The sequence below is a fragment of the Lepidochelys kempii genome, chromosome 1 (genome assembly GCF_965140285.1).
Source record: "Lepidochelys kempii isolate rLepKem1 chromosome 1, rLepKem1.hap1, whole genome shotgun sequence".
In the NCBI taxonomy this organism is placed as follows: Eukaryota; Metazoa; Chordata; order Testudines; family Cheloniidae; genus Lepidochelys; species Lepidochelys kempii.
In genome coordinates, this window is record NC_136380.1 from 29,556,729 (window position 1) to 29,575,432 (window position 18,704).

General features: G+C 43.4%; 1 protein-coding gene across 7 annotated transcripts in view; it reads right to left on the reverse strand.

Moving 5' to 3' along the window:
* MTMR2 (myotubularin related protein 2) overlaps positions 1 to 18,704 on the reverse strand; it is an 81,412-nt gene that overhangs the window by 39,696 nt on the left and 23,012 nt on the right. For 6 of the 7 annotated variants that reach the window (XM_073337782.2, XM_073337772.2, XM_073337741.2 and 3 more), the window contains one exon: positions 14,288 to 14,393. In XM_073337782.2, coding sequence (XP_073193883.1) covers positions 14,288 to 14,393 — 106 coding nt within the window. Of the gene's footprint in view, positions 1 to 14,287; positions 14,394 to 14,916; positions 15,209 to 18,704 lie in introns of all 7 variants that reach the window. The other variant, XM_073337762.2, reaches the window with a different exon arrangement.

Sequence of the window (18,704 nt, forward strand, 5' to 3'; positions counted from 1 at the left end):
TGATGATAACCTGTTTGTTCATTCCCTTTGGAGCACCTGCCATTGGCCACTGTCAGAGGACAGGATACTGGGTTTGATGGACCTTTGGTCTGACCCAGTATGGCCGTTCTTATCAGACTAGAACAGGAGCGGGCAAACTTTTTAGCCCAAGGGCCAATCTGGGTGTGGAAATTGTATGCAGGGCCATGAATGTAAGGCTGGGGCAGGGGGTTAGGGTGCGGGAGGGAATGCAGGATGTGGGAAGGGTGCAGTGTGCAAGAAGGGGCTCAGGACAAGGGGTTGGGGTGCTGCCCTCACCTGCAGGTACCACCCCCCGAAGCTCCCATTGGCCGCAGTTCCTCATTCCCAGCCAATGGGAGCTGCCGGGGGATGGTACCTGCAGGTGGTACCCAGGGGCTGCAGGGACATGGTGCCAGCCACTTCCGGGAGCGGCACGGGGCCAGGGTAGGCAGAGAGCCTGCCTTAGTCCTGCTGGCCTGCTGGATTGCCAGCACCGTGGTGCAGATTGAAAGCCCTGACAGGTCGGATCCAGCCCGTGGGCCATAGTTTGCCCTCCCCAGCCTAGAATCAGGGAGCCACGAAGGGAAACCCGGCCCGAGGTGACTTTGTGCAACTTCTCAGTTACCCTATCTGTAAAAATTATGGGGAATGATACTTGCCTATCTCCTAAAGTAGTCGAGGTATGAGGCCTCTCTCAAGAATATGTGTTGGAATATGCACCAAATTATGCAACATTAGTCAGTGGAGGAGCTGAGACTAAAGGTGTTTGGACTACAGGGGTGTGAATAGCAGTGCGCACCGAAGTGCTGCACTATAATGCTGCAGGTGTGAATTAAGAGGTTCCTACTTCACATTAATATAATCACGTTTGAAGAGGACTACATGGTAACATGAACTAGGAACCTGTTAGTTCATGCCTGCAGCATCCACACAGGGGAGTTATGATGCACCACCGTGGTGCGCACTGCTATTTACACCTCCATAGTGCGACTTGTGGAGCAGTGTAGACATGCCCTTCGTCTCCTCCTAAAGCCCAGCACACCTTCTCCTAAGCCAAAAGGGGAGAGATGGCAGCTTCTGTACCATCCTGGCTGGACTGAGATCTAGCTCTGTGTCTGGGAGTATGCTCACTGCAGTGGGCATATTAAATAGCTCGATGCAGTTGGAGCATGCTCAATGCTGAGGGACTATTCAGAGATTTTGGGAGCAAGACTCCAGCAGGCCCTCTGAGCATATACAAATGGTGATTTTCAGAGGCTTGTAACTTGAAGAAATGTAGGTGGTTTTACATAGAGACAGGAAAAGGCACCTCCCCTGAACTCTAGGACAATTCCCCTGCCACATTTCTCAAACCTAATTCTCGGAAACAGTTGAAATAGCTTTTGCTTAAAATAATAATAATGAAAAAAAACCTAGCCTGGAGCAGAATGCAAGTAAAGCGGAAAGCAGAAAAACGCAGGCTGAACAGGTTTCAGAGTAACAGCCGTGTTAGTCTGTATTCGCAAAAAGAAAAGGAGTACTTGTGGCACCTTAGAGACTAACCAATTTATTTGAGCATGAGCTTTCGTGCATGAGCATCTGATGAAGTGAGCTGTAGCTCACGAAAGCTCATGCTCAAATAAATTGGTTAGTCTCTAAGGTGCCGCAGGTTGAACAGTTAATGTTTGGCAAAGTCATACGCCACTGGAAACAAAGGACTGCGATGAGAAAGGGGTCACCAATACAAAAAGTTTGAAAACCACTGCTTACAGCATCTGGCACTGGCCGCTATCAGAGACAACATACCGGATGAGATGGGACTTTGATTTTGATCCAGTGTGGCAATTCCTATGTACCAGTGCTTCTGACCCTCACCTGGCCCCCTTTGGCTTCAGAGGAGATGACACTGAGCACTCCCCTGCTACATGTTTTCCCCCTGAACCTGTCATATAGAGAAGTATCAGGTGCATGCACGGTGCGCCCTCTGATGCATACAACATGTTGCATGCACCTGATACCAGAGGTTGCATGTACTTGATACCATGCACGTTGTGGAGCCATGCACTGTGGGGAGACGGCACCAACAAGGCATCTGCGGCTGAAAATAAGCTAGGGCTTTAACTCTGGTGCCAAGTACTCAGTTATTCATGGTCAAAAGAACTAGAGCAAACGATTATCCTGGGAAATACTTTGTCCCACTGGGATGAGATGGACGCACAGTAAAGCGACTCTTTTCCTGTACTGGCTTCACATTGTGTGACCAGAGGTGGTACCTTGGGAGGTGGTACCTTGGAAGTGAATTCGATCCTTTTACCAAGAACTACTCCAGAATTTGAATGTGGTAAACTTCAGGCATTTTCCTATGAGTGAAGAGCTAAGTCGAGGTGGTAATCCCTAGGGAAGTATCCGATAAGGGTGACACAGCACTAGTTACAAAATGACTAGTGAGATGTACAATAGCTAAACATACATGATTGTAAGCATTTGGGGGGATTTTCCAAAGGCTCTAAGGGATTTAGGAGCATGATCCCATTATGCTCCTAAGTCACTAAGGTGCTTTTTAAAATCTCACCCTAACTATACAAAACATCATGGGATTTCCAAGGGATTTTCACTTTGAATTAATTCTGTTCCTGTCCAGTAGCAGGTTGACGGCTTATACATGTGGCAGGGGGGAAAAGTGCATTCCCTACATCAGATTCTAAGTTTCTTTAGTCAGGAGAAAAATCCAACAATGCTTGCAGCTTAATACTGCCAACTGCAGCAGCTAAACATTACTTAATGTTGGATTTATGAAGTGAAAAATTCTGTAAATTGAAGTGAAAGGCAGATTTAATCTTAGATCCAGGTATCAAAACGTTTACTATAAAAACCTTTATATAAATTATTATGAGATGCATCAAAGACTTAAGAAGAATACTGAAAACGTACACTGTAGGAATTACTAGTAATAGCCTCTCTTGCCTCCTCCCTCCCAAGACACACACACACAGCATTAAATTGTTGCCCAGAGGAAGTCTGCAGGCCCAGAGACACCAGAGAAAAGATTTGTGTTCCCCCCTGTGGACTCCTACAATTCTGCTAAAAATTCCCCACAGAAAGCACTAGTGCAAATTGCCTTGCTGAAGGACAAAAGAATGTTTTTCCATTGCCACAGAGATTTAATTTCTAGAATTGACCTGACTAATACGCAGAGCAAGAGATCAAGCAAAGGTAGGAGTGATAGATCCATATAGCAGCTTATTCTAGCAGTGATGCTTTAGTTACACACCACAAGTGCATTTTCAGGGATTGACAAAATCACTTCAAAATCTGAAAGATGCTTTTTTAAATGCTCCTACAATGCACCCTCTTTATAAGACCATCACAAGCTCCCAAGAATTTTGTGTCTATTGTCTCCCATGTAAACTATTCCCACCACAGAGACAGAAGATTTTCAGAATAGAAAATAAATAAGATGCTCCCTCAAGTTCTGTTCAGATCTCAGGACATCTACTCTGGCTTGTGCGACATTGCACAGCTGTGGCCAAAACAGCAAACAAGATGTTAGGATGCGTAAAAAAATGGGACTGATAATTTTCAAATGCCTTTGTATAAGTCAGTAGTGCAGCTTGATCCGGAATACTGTGTGCAGCATTGGTCACCCCATCTCAAAAAGGATATTGCAGGACTAGAGTGGTTTCAGAGGGTGATAAAGAGGGTGGTTTCAGAGGGTGGTTTCAGAGGGTGATCAAGGGCCTGGAAAAATTCTCATATGAACACAGATTGAAAAGATTGGAATTGTCTACCTTAGAAAGGAGATGAATAAGAGGGGACATGATAAAACTATATCCAATGGCCTAGAAAACGGAGATCAGGAGCTTCTGTTCTCTCTGTCTCGTAACACAAGCACAAGGGGACACTTGGTGAAATTAAAAGGTGGGAAATTCAAAACCACTGAAAAGAAATACTCCCCCGCCCGCCAATGTGCGATTGAACTCATCGCCACAGGAAGTCACCGAGGTCAAGAACTTAACAAGATTCCATAAGGGGCTGGGCATTTATGTGGATATCAAGAACATACAGAATTATCAAGGATAACAAATTTTGTGGAAGGGATATTAAACCTACTGTTTCAGGGCTTATGTCAGTCTCTAACTATTGGCGATAAGGATGGCAACAGATTACCCCACCTCTGCCTACTGTGTAGTGATCTACTCCCATCCTTACACCTTTCTCTACACAGGAGTTCTCAAACTGGGGGTCATGACGCCTCAGGGGGTCGCAAGGTGATTACATAGGGATCATGAGCTGGCAAATCCATGGGGCTGACAGCTCTGAGCCCCGTTAAATTAAATTAACTCTCCCCCGTTTTTAATTTATAAGGGGTGGGGGTCACACTCAGAGGCTTGCTGTGTGAAAGGGGTCACCAATAAAAAAAGTTTGAAAACCACTGCTTACAGCATCTGGCACTGGCCCCTATCAGAGACAACATACCGGAAGAGATGGGACTTTGATTTTGCTCCAGTGTGGCAATTCCTATGTACCAGTGCTTCTGACCCCCACCTGGCCCCCTTTGGCTTCAGAGGACATGATACTGGTCACTCCCCTGCTAAGTTTTCCCCCTGAGCCTGTCGTACGGAGAAGTATCAGGCTGGGATGTGGCTCCAAAACACAGATGGGGAAAGCATGCAAGTAAAACAATAAGGTCTTTTTGGTGGGGTGCAAAGAAAAGGGAGAATGATGTCAGAGAGCAGCAATCTCCCCTTCTCCCACAGTCCCAACCTTTACGGTCTCCTCTCCAGACACGGAGCCCAAGCATCGAGAATCCCCCACAGAGGGACTGTCAAGTGGTCAGTCAAAGCAGAGGGGGAATAACGCCATGGAGGTTGTCTTCTCACCTTCCACAGGAGATACATCCATGGAGTGGAAAGGGACCGTGTGTGTGTTATAAAGATGGCTGCACCTGAGACTCCAAGCACATCAGAGCAAAGCAAAGCAAAGCAAAGCAAAAAAAAATCTATTAAAGTAAAAATAGCAACAAAACCCCTTCTTTTATAGACAGATAGAAAAATCAGTAGCCATGAACAGAACTTTTTCTGTTTTAAGAGACCCCAGATTCAAACAGTAAAAATAGCTGCATTCATACCTTCATCTCTCGTAGAACACCATTCTAAAATCGGCAAATAATGGAGGGTTAGCACTATTTGTTCTATAGCCCTGTGCTACTTGGGCTGCTTATGAAAACGGAGAACAGAAAGGGGAAACATTAACGGTAACAAGAAATGTCCTGTAAATGCTGTAAGAGGAGGTTTTGCATATAGTTCTCTTGACAGCTTGGGAACTCAAGACAAGTTATAAAGCTACATCAAGGCATCCTATTTACAACTACTTCTGTTCCATTTGGAGCCAGTGATCAAGGTGGACCTCCCTAATGACTATATGAACACTCTGTATCTAAAGTAACTAAAGTAATAGACTCCATGAGCCATTTGATAACCCCTGAACTGGACCATCCCTTGGGCCCACTGTGAAACATGTCCTCATTCGTTGGCAGAAACGACAAGAGCTGCTAGCATAGCAGGGGGCTAGACAGCCATGCAGAATGTCCTACCCAACCTCCCTGCTGTGGGAAGGACTGAGCCCCACTCCCCATCCTGAATAGGGAGGAAGCACCTACTGATAGGTTTCCAGAGCATTTTCACCAATTTTAAAGGTGTGCAGAGATTGGTATCTGTGGCTTCTAATGCCTTGTCTACGCTACAGTTTTGTCGATGCAAGTTACGCCGACAATCAAAAACCAGTATAATTACATTCACACAACACTCCACCTATCAGCAGAGCGCATCTACAGTTGGTGCTCTAGCACTGACAGAGAGAGCAGTGGACTGTGGGTATCTATCCTACTGTGCTGCTCGTCACCTTCTGCAGCTGGGAATTGTGGGAAGGTGGAGTGGATCGCAGTGCATCATAAGCATGGGTTCAATGTCCCTTGATGCAGTTTTTTCCATCCCATCATTCCACGGGCTTCCAACTGCATTTCACGGCATTTTTCAATGACCCGTTTACTGCATGCCCACCATCTCTGTCCCACAGCTCTCCACTGTTGTTGTCACTGTTACGAAAGCATCACGACTGGCCACGCAGTATATCAGGAGCACTCAATCTGAACAGGAATCAGAGTGCCACTGTGTGCCAGAGAAAGAAACACCACCAGATTAATTTTGGCATTCACAGAGCAGCTGCACATGGTGGACCTTCACTTTTGGGCTAGGGAAACAAGCACTGAGTGGTGGTATCGCATCTTTATGCAGGTCTGGGATGATGAGCAGTGACTGCAGAACTTTTGGATGCGGAAAGTCACCTGGAAGTGTGTGCAGAGCTCGCCCCAGCCCTGTGGTGCAAAGACTCCAAAATGAGAGCTGCCCTCTCAATGGAGGCAATCACTGTGTGGAAGCTGGCAACTCCAGACTGCTACCAGTCGGTTGGGAATCAGTTTGTAGTCGGGAAGTCCACCACTGGGACTGCATTAACGCAAGTGTGCAGAGCCATTAATTGCATCCTGCCATGAAGGACTGTGACTCTTGGCAATGTGTGTGAAATAGTGGGTGGCTTTGCAGCATGGGATCCCCTAATTGTGGTGAGGCGACAGATGGGATGCATATTCCAATTTTAGCCCTGGACTATCTTGCGATCAATAGAGGGCATCAATAGAAAGGGGTACTTCTCTATGGTATTGCAGATCACTGTGGCTGTGTCATTGACTTCAATGCGGGATGGCCCAGGAAGGTGCATGACGCACGCATCTTCAGGAATGCTGGCCTGTATGAAAAGCTGCAAGCAGGGGGTTTCTTTCCAGACCAGAAGATTCCAGTGGGGGATGCTGAAATGCTCAGTGATCCTGGGAAACCCAGTCTCCCACCCTTACTCCCATGGCTCATGAAGCCTTACATGGGAAATTTGGACAGCAGCAAGGAACACTTCAACAGCAGGCTGAGCAGGTACAGTATGACTGTAGAATGTGCCTTTGGCAGATTAAAAACACCCTGGGGCTGCCTTTACAGCAGGTTAGGCCTAAATGAGGAAAATATTCCCATCATAGCAGCAGCCTGCTGGGCACTCCATAATATTGGTTAGGCTAAGGGTGAAAAGTTGCCCCTGGGATGGAGCGTGGAGGCAGATCACCTGGCAGCTGATTTTGAGCAGCCAGACACCAGGGTTATTAGAGGGGCACAATGGGAGGGGCTATTCGAATCAGGGAGGCTGTGAGGCACCATTTGGACGATGAGCTCCAGTAATGTCTCTTTCTATATAGCATTCTGCCATGCTTTGTTAACTTGCTGTCTTGCAGGATTCCGGACTCAGCTCATGATCAAATTGCCAATGTGTATTAATTCCAGCAGCAACCACCGTGTGTAGGAGACAAATAAAGATTGGTTATCTTTCAGAGAGTATGTTTTTATTAAACACCAATTAACAACACACACAAAAGGCTTGGTGGGAAGGGAGATAACAATAAAGGGCAGTGTAAGCTCTTATAGCTGCATCTAAGTCCAGCTATCATTTTGGAATCTGTCCAAAGGAGTTGAGTGAACAGGGTACTGAGACAGGCTGGGACGTTACAAGGAATTTGTGGGAGGAGTTTGGGCATGGCATGGAAAGCAGTTCTGTATCAGCTGGGGGGGACGGACGGGGGGGGGCAAGCACACATGAATTCAGCCTGCAGCATGATTAGAGACTTCAACATCTCAGTTTGCTCCTCCTTTCTGTCCTATTTTATAATTTTCTTTTGTTTCTCTCTATGCCCTGTGTTCTTGTTTTTTGGCCTCCGAGGATTGGAGCACCTCTCGAAACATGTTCTCCTTGCTCCTCCTTGGTCTCTTCCTTATCTGTCGGAGGCGCTCCACTGGTGTGTAGGGGGTTCCTACGAAGGCCACATCTGCAGAAGTACAAGAAACAATAAATAGAAGCATGATTGTTAGTGCATGCACAGCATCGAATCATTATAGTCAAATGCACTTTTTTTTTAAAATATGAATCAGTTTATCACTGTCCCTTGGCAAGCACACAGTTCGACGAACACCCTAAACATGGTGAGTTCAACCCGGGGGGAGGGAGAGAGCACTGAAGATGGGGCAAAGGATCTTGGTGTTTTTTTAAGGGGATCACTGCAAGCGAGTAGGGACAATATTGTAAATTCCGACCCCATTTTCCACAGGCAGGGGTCACTGAAGCTCATAAGTCACTCCTGAAGTTAAGCAAGGATGCAAGGGTGCATCTCCTCCATGCATGTGGCTTCAGACAAGGTCCCTATGCCGCCCACCTCTGTGCCACTTTGGTCCCTGCACAAGTGATTGCCGATTGGTATGGGAAAGTTTTATACAATGGCAGGAAGGAAAAAGGAAGCTCTGCCAAAGAATCTCCAGCAGAGATTGGCGAGTACCTCCAGGAAAGTTTCCTAGAGATCTCTCTGGAAGATTCACATGAAATCTCGGTGTGCATTAACACACTGTTCCACCGAACTGCTTAGCTGCACAGGGAAATGTGAGGCACACAAACACAGCTAGTCTTGTACATTTCTATCCCTTTACCCTCTTCTAGAATATATAGAGCAAAGGACAGCTCTACCTCATGTAACCAAGTAACATCAAAAGATCACTTACCAGACCTCTCCTCTCCTGCCTCATGTGCACTGGAGACGGACTGCTGGGACTGACTGGACCCCTCCAGAGTGGAAAAAAGGTCCCGACTCACTGCACCACCAGACGACCCTGCCATGTGCTCCATATCATCCTCCAACTTGACTTCCTCATCCACAACTTTGTCCTGGGGGTTGAGTCCGCTGTCTCCAGCCCTGCCGAAGTATTCACACGGCTCTTGGCGGCGGAGGTGAGTTTGCCACTGAGGATGGCGTCTGGCTCCTTATAGAAGCAGCAGGCTTTCACCACAGCACCAGATCAACGGTTATCTTCACATGATATCAATGTGTGTCTCGTTTGTAGCCCTTATCCAACACGCCACGAGAAATCTGCCTATAGGTATCTAAGTTCCTACAGCTGGAGCGGAGCTGGGACTGCACAGCCTCTTCTCCCCACAGTGCCAGCAGATCCAACAACTCAGGTGTGCCCTAAGTGGGAGAGTGTTTACTGCGTGGATCTGCCATGGTAAGCTGGGAAGATGCAATGTGAGCTGTTCACACTAACCAGAGCAGTCAGGAGGGGCATTGTGGGAGGCCATTTACAGCAACATAACCAACAGCAGTGTCTCCACTGACGCAGCATTTGGTCAGTTCCTGGAGAAAGGAATTCGCAAAATTAAGTGCCCAATTAAGAAGCACTTAAGGAACAACGCATCTTGGAAGGCTCCAATCACTCACACCCCCTGTAGTTACTGTCTTTTGTTCCAGTTTCTTTCAGGTATCCTTGGGGGTGAAGAGGCTATCTCCTTAGCCAGCTGAAGACAAAATGGAGGGGTCTCCCATGGGCTTAAATAGACTCTCTCTTGTGGGTGGAGACCCCCTCCTCTCTCATATGCAAAGTCCAGCTCCAACTTGGAGTTCTGGAGTCACCTGGGCAAGCCACATGTCCATGCATGACTCAGAGTTTTTACAGGCAGAAGCCATTGCCCATATGGTATCTTGAACGTCTCCAGGAAGACTTCTTATGTGGATTGTAGCCTTCCAAGATGCTTCTTAATTGGGCACTTAACTTTGCGAATTCCTTTCTCCAGGAACTGACCAAATGCTGTATTAAAGTTATTTAGAAATCAAGCCAGTACACGGCCAATATTCATAACTTTGAATACAAAAATGATACATGCATAGAAATAGGATTCATAGATTCAGTAGATCATAACCTTTACACAGATATGTTACATGGCATATGTAGCACAGAACATATTCCAGTTATGTCATATATTCATAAGCATATTTCCATAAAGCCTTATGGGAGGCACCGTCACAGAGGTGATTTTATTTTGTCGGCAAAGTGAGAGTTTTTCGGCAGAGGAGTGTTGTAGTCTGTACACCTCTACTATTTTGTCTACAAAAACTCTGTAATGTAGACATGGCCTAACTCTCTTACTTCCTGCCCCTGGGTTACAGTAGGGGAAGTAGCATTTGGGGGAAATTAGGAATTGTAGTGTGTGTGTGATATAGTTGGTGTGAGGACTGTAAAGATTATTTTGATTTTAAAAGCCATCCCCCATCCCTCTAAATAAGTCTGTACATTTTGGCTGAAGTGTATATAATGTGGCTGAGGTGATGCTGCCATGGTGATCTTATTTTTGAATGTGTGTGTTTAAATACCCATCCCTAATGTTGCATTTTATGGGGGGAGGGGAGAATCTATTTATTTTTTTATAGAAACACAAAAGGATGCAGTTAAGTACTCGCTATTGCAGCACAAATCATTATGCACTAAAAAAAAAGAAAAGAAAATCTAGAACAAGGCTGGGTTCTTTGAAAATATGCTCACTCTTACTGGCCAAAAACCTAAAAGGGGAGGCATATTTAACTCCTTTGCCCTCTGGTTCTGAATTAATTAAATGAGCCATTGAGAAAACTCTTCTGTCTTTTTTGTGGTCTGCAAAAAATAAAGACAAACCAAAAAAAACCTACAGATGTATGAAACTTGAGAGGTCATATCTGCCAAGACAGCTGCCAATGTTGTCACTAAAATAAGGTAAAGCCACACCACTTCTGGTAAGAAGAGAAGCTGGAAATCAAAAGGTCAGCTAGCAAGGTCCAGGAGATGGAAAAGTACCAGCATACAAACCAGATTTCACAATCTCAGATTTAGACACAGATGCAGAATTCCTTCCATAATAATAATTGCTTGAGAGGGAAATATTGGGAAAATTCATTCTCTGGTGCAATCAAAACACAAGGGATCAAAAGTGGTATTAATGAAAATAAGACTGGCTGTTTAGTAAACTTACTGATAATTTCCTCCTTTCATGACATGGGCTTCGTTAAAGCAGTACCACTAATGGGCCCCCTTCTCTAAGGTGCTGAGTGACCTCAACATCCAATTCAGTGAATGGAAGGTAAAAACACCAGGCACTTTAGAGAATTGGATCCTAAAAGAGCAGTATTTAGTAATCTATTAAGTACTGCTTGATTTTCCATTTGTGGAAGATAATCTCCAAGATAACAGTAGGTGTCTACAGCATTTTCAATGGCAACAATACTTGCTGATCCCCATTAAACTTGTGCATGAGGACAGAAAAGTAGAGTAACCATTTAAAGAGAATTCTTTCACTTGAGGAAAAGAGGTCCAATAGAAATTTCTTTTTCATGTCCATTACTGCTTTTTCCACTCGTCTCTCAATCATTTGTGTTGTCTTAGCCCAAGAATGAATACATACACACAGAGACATGCTCACATACAAATCAGACATTGGTTAATTTAAGTGGGAGTTGTACGCTCTGAATTGAGGGAATGAATAAGAATTTGATATAAGTGCAGTTAAACTTGTAACAGAGCTTCCAATCTTAGGCGTGGTTTAAGCAACGAGACCAGGAATGTCTTGTGATCTGGTCCCAGTTCTGAAAATGAATAAACCACTTAACTTCCTTATTTCAACATCCCTATTTTACAGTGGGGGAAGCTATATATTTACATATTTATCTGCCTCACTAGGGTGTTGTGAGGATGAATTCATGAGTGTTTGTGTTGCAGATGGGGATCCTCAGATGGAAGGTACTAAAGACATGAAAATCATCATCAGAAAATACGATATGTTTAATATGTTTAATTTTCAAACTGCAGCCTAATGTTTAAGTACAAATGGCTGAGAAGCCTCAAAGGGTCAAGCACCTTCTTCAAATGGAAACAATCAAGTCCTTGTAATAGTAAAACTAGGGGATTTTCTGTTAGCTGTGGAAAGATACCAGTCATGGAAAAAATTACACTTGCCAAGACAGCACTGAGACTAAACTTAACACAAGCCACAGTACAAAAAAGACAAAGGCCTGTGTTGCTTTTGCCAACTCTTATGGTTTTATTGTGAGCATATGGTGCTTGTTTTACAGCTCCAGTTCCTGGAGTTCTGTGATTATGAGAATCTCCGCTTTCTTTTAAAAAAAAAAAAAAGTTTCTAGACCTTATATTTGCAGACAAGCTTGAGAACATGAAGGCTGAACAGAAAAAAAAATAAAAGGAAATAAGTGAATCCCTATTTTTAAAAAAATCCCATGATTTTTAAGGAAGACGCATGATTTTTTAATGCTTTCGGCTCTTCTTTGGGCAGAGACCATGTCTTCATACAGGTTCGCAGAGCACCTCACACAATGGGCCCATGATCTTGACTGAGGCATCTGCATGCTATTGTCTTATAAATAAATAAATACTGAAAATTATATTAACTGAACTACAAAGTAGTGGCCATACTTTGAAAGCTATTAAACGGTTCTACCATTATAGGTACATGAAAATCTATTTCAAACCAGTACACACTTTAAACAAATGTGTAACCGGTTTCAGGTACCAAAATAAATGGTCTGATTTTCGAAAGTGCTGAGCACCCTGTGATGGAATACACTCCTGTGTTCACACTTTACACGCCATTGCAATAATATTTTCCAAAACATGCCTTGTGAGGTATCATTTGAAAACTAATAACTCACTGGTCAATAATACCATGATGAAATGTGCGTAGCAACATTATGTGTAAACTCAGGAATTCCCCCTAAATAATGTTGGTAACACATGTTGAAACCCACATAGCCCCAAATAGGCAGAACTGGTCAAGCCAGTCTTAAACAAAGAAATGTGTGTTTACCTCAGTTTACATATAAGTTGTAAACAGGGTCCTCAGACAGCAAGATGGGGAAGACAGGAGACAAGAAAAATCTACATTTCAGCAAACAGAGGTGAGAAGAAAGAGTATGCGTCCTCTTTCACCCTCGCCTTCTTTATTGTTGGAATGAACTTTAACTAGGGGTAAGGTAACCCTCAGGAAAATGCATTTCAAAGGGTGACTGAACTATAAAAGTGAGGGGCAAAAACACACCAAGTTCTCTCTCCCTATCCATCTCTCTTTTTCACCTAAGACAACAAAAGAAACAGCCATTGGACTTGGGGAGCAGATCTTGGCCTGAGCGTTGGGTCAGCAATGTTAATGGGAGAACGTGGTAAGGGACTGCACCTTGAACCAAGTCTAATGTGTCAACTTTAGAACTAGGAAGCATTTTATCTTTATTTCTCTTGTAACCATTTCTGACTTTACGGCTTATATTTTTACTCAATTAAAACATATCTCCTTGTAGTTAAATAAATTTGTTTTATTATTTTATTAAAATAAATCCAGTGTTGTGAATTGTTTGGATAATTTCATTTAAGGTAGCAGACTGTTGTATGTTGAGCCCTGCAGAGAGGAAATGGAACTAACATGTCTGGGTTGTCCAGGAGAAGGCTGGACAGTGCAGAACACACAGTTTTTGGGAAAAATTGGAGACGGGGAGTATGTTGGGATCACCCTGTAAATAATAACCGAGGCTAGTGGAAGCCAGAGTGTGGCTGGTGTTTGCTGTCAGGCTGTTGGGGTCAGAGTTGCTGGACCAGGGCTGTTGCCATACACACACACTCGGGGTGTGATCTCCATGCTGGTAGGCGGTGTGTGAGTGGCCCAGGTGGGAGCTACAGCAGCAAAGCATTGTGAGGCACCCCAAGTTGCAGGGCAAGTGGTGACACAGCCCCTCACTGGTCTGGATACTCCCACAAATCCCACTGGCTTCAGTATGAGCTGCAGGTACATTTCAAGATTCCAGCCATCAGACCACTTATTTAGGTGTCCAGTTATGGATTTAGTTGCCTGGCTCTAGGTACCCAAGTTTGACATTTTGATTTAAGAGGTCTTTATTGGAGGAGAAGTCTATTTTACTGGGAGTACCAGCTAGTATTTGTCGGTGATCATTGCAGCACAGGCTATTTTAAGATAAATGTTAAGAGCCAGGTATTTCAAGATTTCAGTGCTCACAAATGGGGCCAGATTTTCAGAGGATCAGCTTCCATCTAGGCACCAAAATAAGGTGCTGTGGGAGCAGCTGGGTGCTGAACCCTTATTTAGGTGGGCTGAACCCTTGGAAGCTGAACTCTTTTGAAAGTCTGGTACCAAATGTGGGGCCACTACAAGACTGTTTTTCCAGTAACAAAGGAACCAATGGTGTAGAGATCAAACTAACTCCTATTTCAGTTATTGGGTTCCGTGTCCCTCCCCAGCTCCTGCTAAATAAACTGTGTTGTTAATCTGGAGGCTGAAGTCTTACGCCACCACCAAACGCTAGACTTGGGATCTCACTGTAGCCTCAAAAAAAGGGAATACATACCCTCAGATCTGGAGAAAAGTTGTCTGTGGAGGTGGAGACTGAATCTGATGACACAACCGAAGCAGATTTTGTGTGCACTGACTGGTCCGAGTGAGAGGTGGAGGTACTACAAAGAGACAAACACACATCAGACTTGTGCATTTCTGAGTCTAACTAAAACAAAAAGCCTCAATTTCAAACATTTATATAAGAGATGTCACTGTGTTACTCCGAGATAAAAAACAGACAGGATCCCGAGTGCAAGACACCCCCTGCCTGACCACAGATTTACCATGGAAGTAGGGAAAATGAAATCAGGACAAATGAAAAGTTTCTTCCATCAGTTGTAACTTTGTCCCTTTGAATGTTGGTGTAACTCTCATGCACTAAAACAGGCTCTTCCCCAAGATCCTCGGACACTCCTGCAGCACTATTTGACAAACCATAACATCATGGCATCATCCTGTTTTTCTATATTGCCCCTCCAGTGGCTGTGCATAATTATGGCTGTGCATAATTAAAATGAGTACTGTTGCACTGTATATTCACACTGCAATTTTCCCTATAACCTTAACAGTTTACACCTAGCATCAGCACTCCTGAAATGCTGTGCAACTGTAGCAAAAGATCCTATCTCCAATGGTACTCACAAAGGTCCCAATGCAGCAATGAACTCCATATGGGTAGAACCTTGTGTCCACGTGGACCCCCACTGATATGGGGCTCCGTGTAGGGAGAAAGAACCTGCACACGTAGCTTGCAGGGGCCAAGCCTAGCTTTGGCCAGGGGCCAAAGTCCAGCCTTAGTGTCACCATCAACTGTTGTATTAGCTGAGCATGTGACATCCCATGCTGGAAACATCTAGGTGTAGGCTTTCTGATAGGTCCGGAGACCTGTTAGTTGTCTCACAGGTTGTTTTTTCCCTGCTACTTGACTCTTTCACTGGTAAAAAACAAACAAACATCAAATTACAAAAACATTCAATTTCCCTGCTTTCAAGTCTGGGGAAATCCAATTCTGGTGACATTAAAAAAAAAAAAAAAAAAAAAAGCAAGGGATTACTACAGCAAATGTGGCTCTGCCTAGGAGTAAATACTTTGGCTACGAGGATAAAAATGCAATGGTAACTTTTTATCCTAACACCAGGTGATGAATACTTATTTTCATCTGAAGTTTCAGAAATGGACTCAAGAAATAAATTATTTAAAATAAAAAGTTAAGACAAACAATTCAATGTGGTTTATTTACTGTACACCATTGAACTGCCAATCAGTTTAGAAATGAAGTACACCTCTATCCTGATATAACGCGGTCCTCAGGTGCCAAAAAATCTTACCATGTTATCGGTGAAACCGTGTTATCTCGAACTTGCTTTGGCCTCGAGCATTTCCGTTATTAATAGTCAGCAAATCATTTTTGTTAGAACTAACACGGTGCATGCAGTAAATAAATCTGTTCTACAATGGTTAAATTGTATCTCCTTTCTTTAATTACAACAATTATTTTATAAGCTTTTTTAAAAGATACAAAGAACAGGAGTATTTGTGGCACCTTAGAGACTAAAATTTATTTGAGCACAAGTTTTCGTGGGCTACATAGAATGCATAGAATGGAACATATAGTAAGAAGATATATATATATATATTCACATACAGAGAACACGAAAAGGTGGAGTAAGAGGCTAATTAATTAAGATGAGCTATTATCAGCAGGAGAAAAAAAAACTTTTGTCGTGATAATCAAGATAACCCATTTAGACAGTTGACAAGAAAATGTGAGGATATTTAACATGGGAAAATAGATTCAATATGTGTAATGACCCAGCCACTCCCAGTCTCTATTCAAACCCAATGGTTTAATGGTATCTAGTCTGCACATTAATTCAAGCTCAGAAGTTTCTCGTTGGAGTCTGTTTTTGAAGCTTTCCGGTTGCAAAATTGCCACCTTTAAATCTGTTACTGAGTGGCCAGAGAGGTTGAAGTGTTCTCCTTCCAGTTTTTGAATGTTATGGTTCCTCATGTCAGATTTGTGTCCATTTATTCTTCTGCATAGAGACTGTCCAGTTTGGCCAATGTACATGGCAGAGGGGCATTGCTGGCACATGATGGCATATATCACATTGGCAGATGTGCAAGCGAACGAGCCCCGATGGCATGGCTAATGTGATTAGGTCCTATGATGGCGTCACTTGAATAAATATGTGGACAGAGTTGGCGTCAGGCTTTGTTGCAAGGATAGGTTCCTGGGTTAGTGTTTTTGTTGCGTGGTGTGTGGTTGCTGGAGAGTATTTGCTTCAGGTTGGGGGGCTGCCTGTAAGCAAGGATTGGTCTGTCTCCCAAGATCTGTGAGAGTGAGGGATCATTTTTCAGGATAGGTTGTAGATCTTTGATGATGCGCTGGAGAGGTTTTAGTTGGGGGCTGAAGGTGACGGTTAGTGGCGTTCTGTTATTTTCTTTGTTGGGCCTGTCCTGTAGTAGGTGACTTCTGTAAAAGATACAGTGTATTAACAACACAGGTACTACACACTGCTAAATGCAACCATGTGGGCTAGGTTTCATCATACATCAATCGTTTGGTCTGCGTGTAATGCTTAGAAAAATGCAAAATTCACATAAAATATCAGAAAACGCTTTTAATTACACATCCTTACAAACTGTTGTAAAAAAAGGATTTTGGTATTTTAGCAAATAGGAGCAGGGGCCACTTTGTCACTTAATCTACATATATAATAGTTGGCTTAGTAATATGAACTGTTAACTATTAAATAGTTTGAAAACATTTTGGAGATGGGAGTTCTTACTTATAGAAAAGGTTAAAATGAAGCTAAAAAAGTAAAATAACCAAGTTTTAGAGACATTAATAAAATGGTAAATATCTTTTTTTGGTGTACAAGATGCTTTCTTATTTAAGATGCACCCCTTAAAATTTTTTTAATTTAAAAAAAAAACAAAAAACTTGTTATACTTTGTTGCTTCATACTACTGCGAGCCTTCTTCTTCGCCAGGTCAATTATGGATTTTAACTGCAGTATTTGCAGTCTATCCATATCCTGGCTTTCTAGCCACTTAAGACCAATCTCTAACCCTACAACCGCAACAGCAGCTTTGGGTGGTGGCTCCGAGGGTTCTTCTTCACTATCCTCAGGGTTAGACACATTTTCTGAGGCACTAGGTGGTTAAGGGGCAACATTGTGAATTATATCTACATCTGTAAGTCGTTCATAGGTTGGACACATAACATCCACCTCCATCCACTCTTGACAAATCCCACTTTGAGCCATAAATTCCCTGTAGACTCGTTCTGCCTCCATGGTCTCTTCTTCTGTAAAACCTTCAAAGTTGTTCTCATCTTTGTCTTCTTCCTCATCTTGGTTGTCATTGCTTTCAGCACTTTTGAGACCACGATGCCAACATTTCTCTATCACTGAGAGAGTGATTCCTAGCTAGGCTGTCTCGCCTAAGTTAAATACATCCAGCAAATTCAATTTCTTGATTACATCCGTTATGCTACTGTTGTCCTCAACAATTTTCTTTACTAAGGCTTTACAACAGTTCCTTTTAAATGTGGATATAATGCCTTGATCAAGGGGCTGTATTTTGGACATTGTGTTCTTAGGAAGGTAGCTCACCTTTATCTTCCCGTCTTTGCTGGTTAAGGTCTCAACTGGGGGGTGGGCGGGACAGGTGTCAAGTAGGAGCAATGCCTTTGGCTCCAGGTTTTGTCTGCGTAGGTGGTTCTGGACAGCTGGTACAAAATATTTATTAAACCATTCCTTGAAAATATCCAATGTCATCCAGGCACTTTTTGAATGGCGATAAATGAATGAAAGAGAATCCATGTTCTTATGGTGGAGAACCCTAGGTGACTTGGATTTGCCTATGCACAGAGGTTTAAGTTTTATTCACGCAGAAAAGTATTCACTCTCTCTTTTATCACCTTAAAACCTTCGGCCTTTTGTTCTTTGGTCCTAGAAGCAAGTGTTCTATCCGGCAGCATACGGTAACATAAGCTGGTTTCATCTGCGTTATAGATTTGCTCTGGAGCATAGTCACCCTTGATGATAATCTCTCGTAACTTTAGCAGGTATTCGTCGCAAGCTTTTATATCTGCTGAGCGAGTCTCTCCTGAAATTGTGACTTGCCGAATGCCATGACATTTTTAAAAACGATTAAGCCATCCACTGCTAGCTTTAAATTCGTTACCCTGATGTGCAGAAGCATCCTTGCCCAAGCATCTAAAATCAAGATCCTTCTTCAATTTCTCCGCTTGTTTCCTTGTAATGTCACTGGAAATTGGCATGCCATCGGAGCGTTCTTGGGTAAACCACGTAAATACAGCTCTATTTAGTTGGTTATCCTGGACAGTTTTTAGGCACTTCCTTTCCAGGCCTTCACTTTCATCCAGTTAAACTAGCATTGATCGTAATTTTTCCTCATCT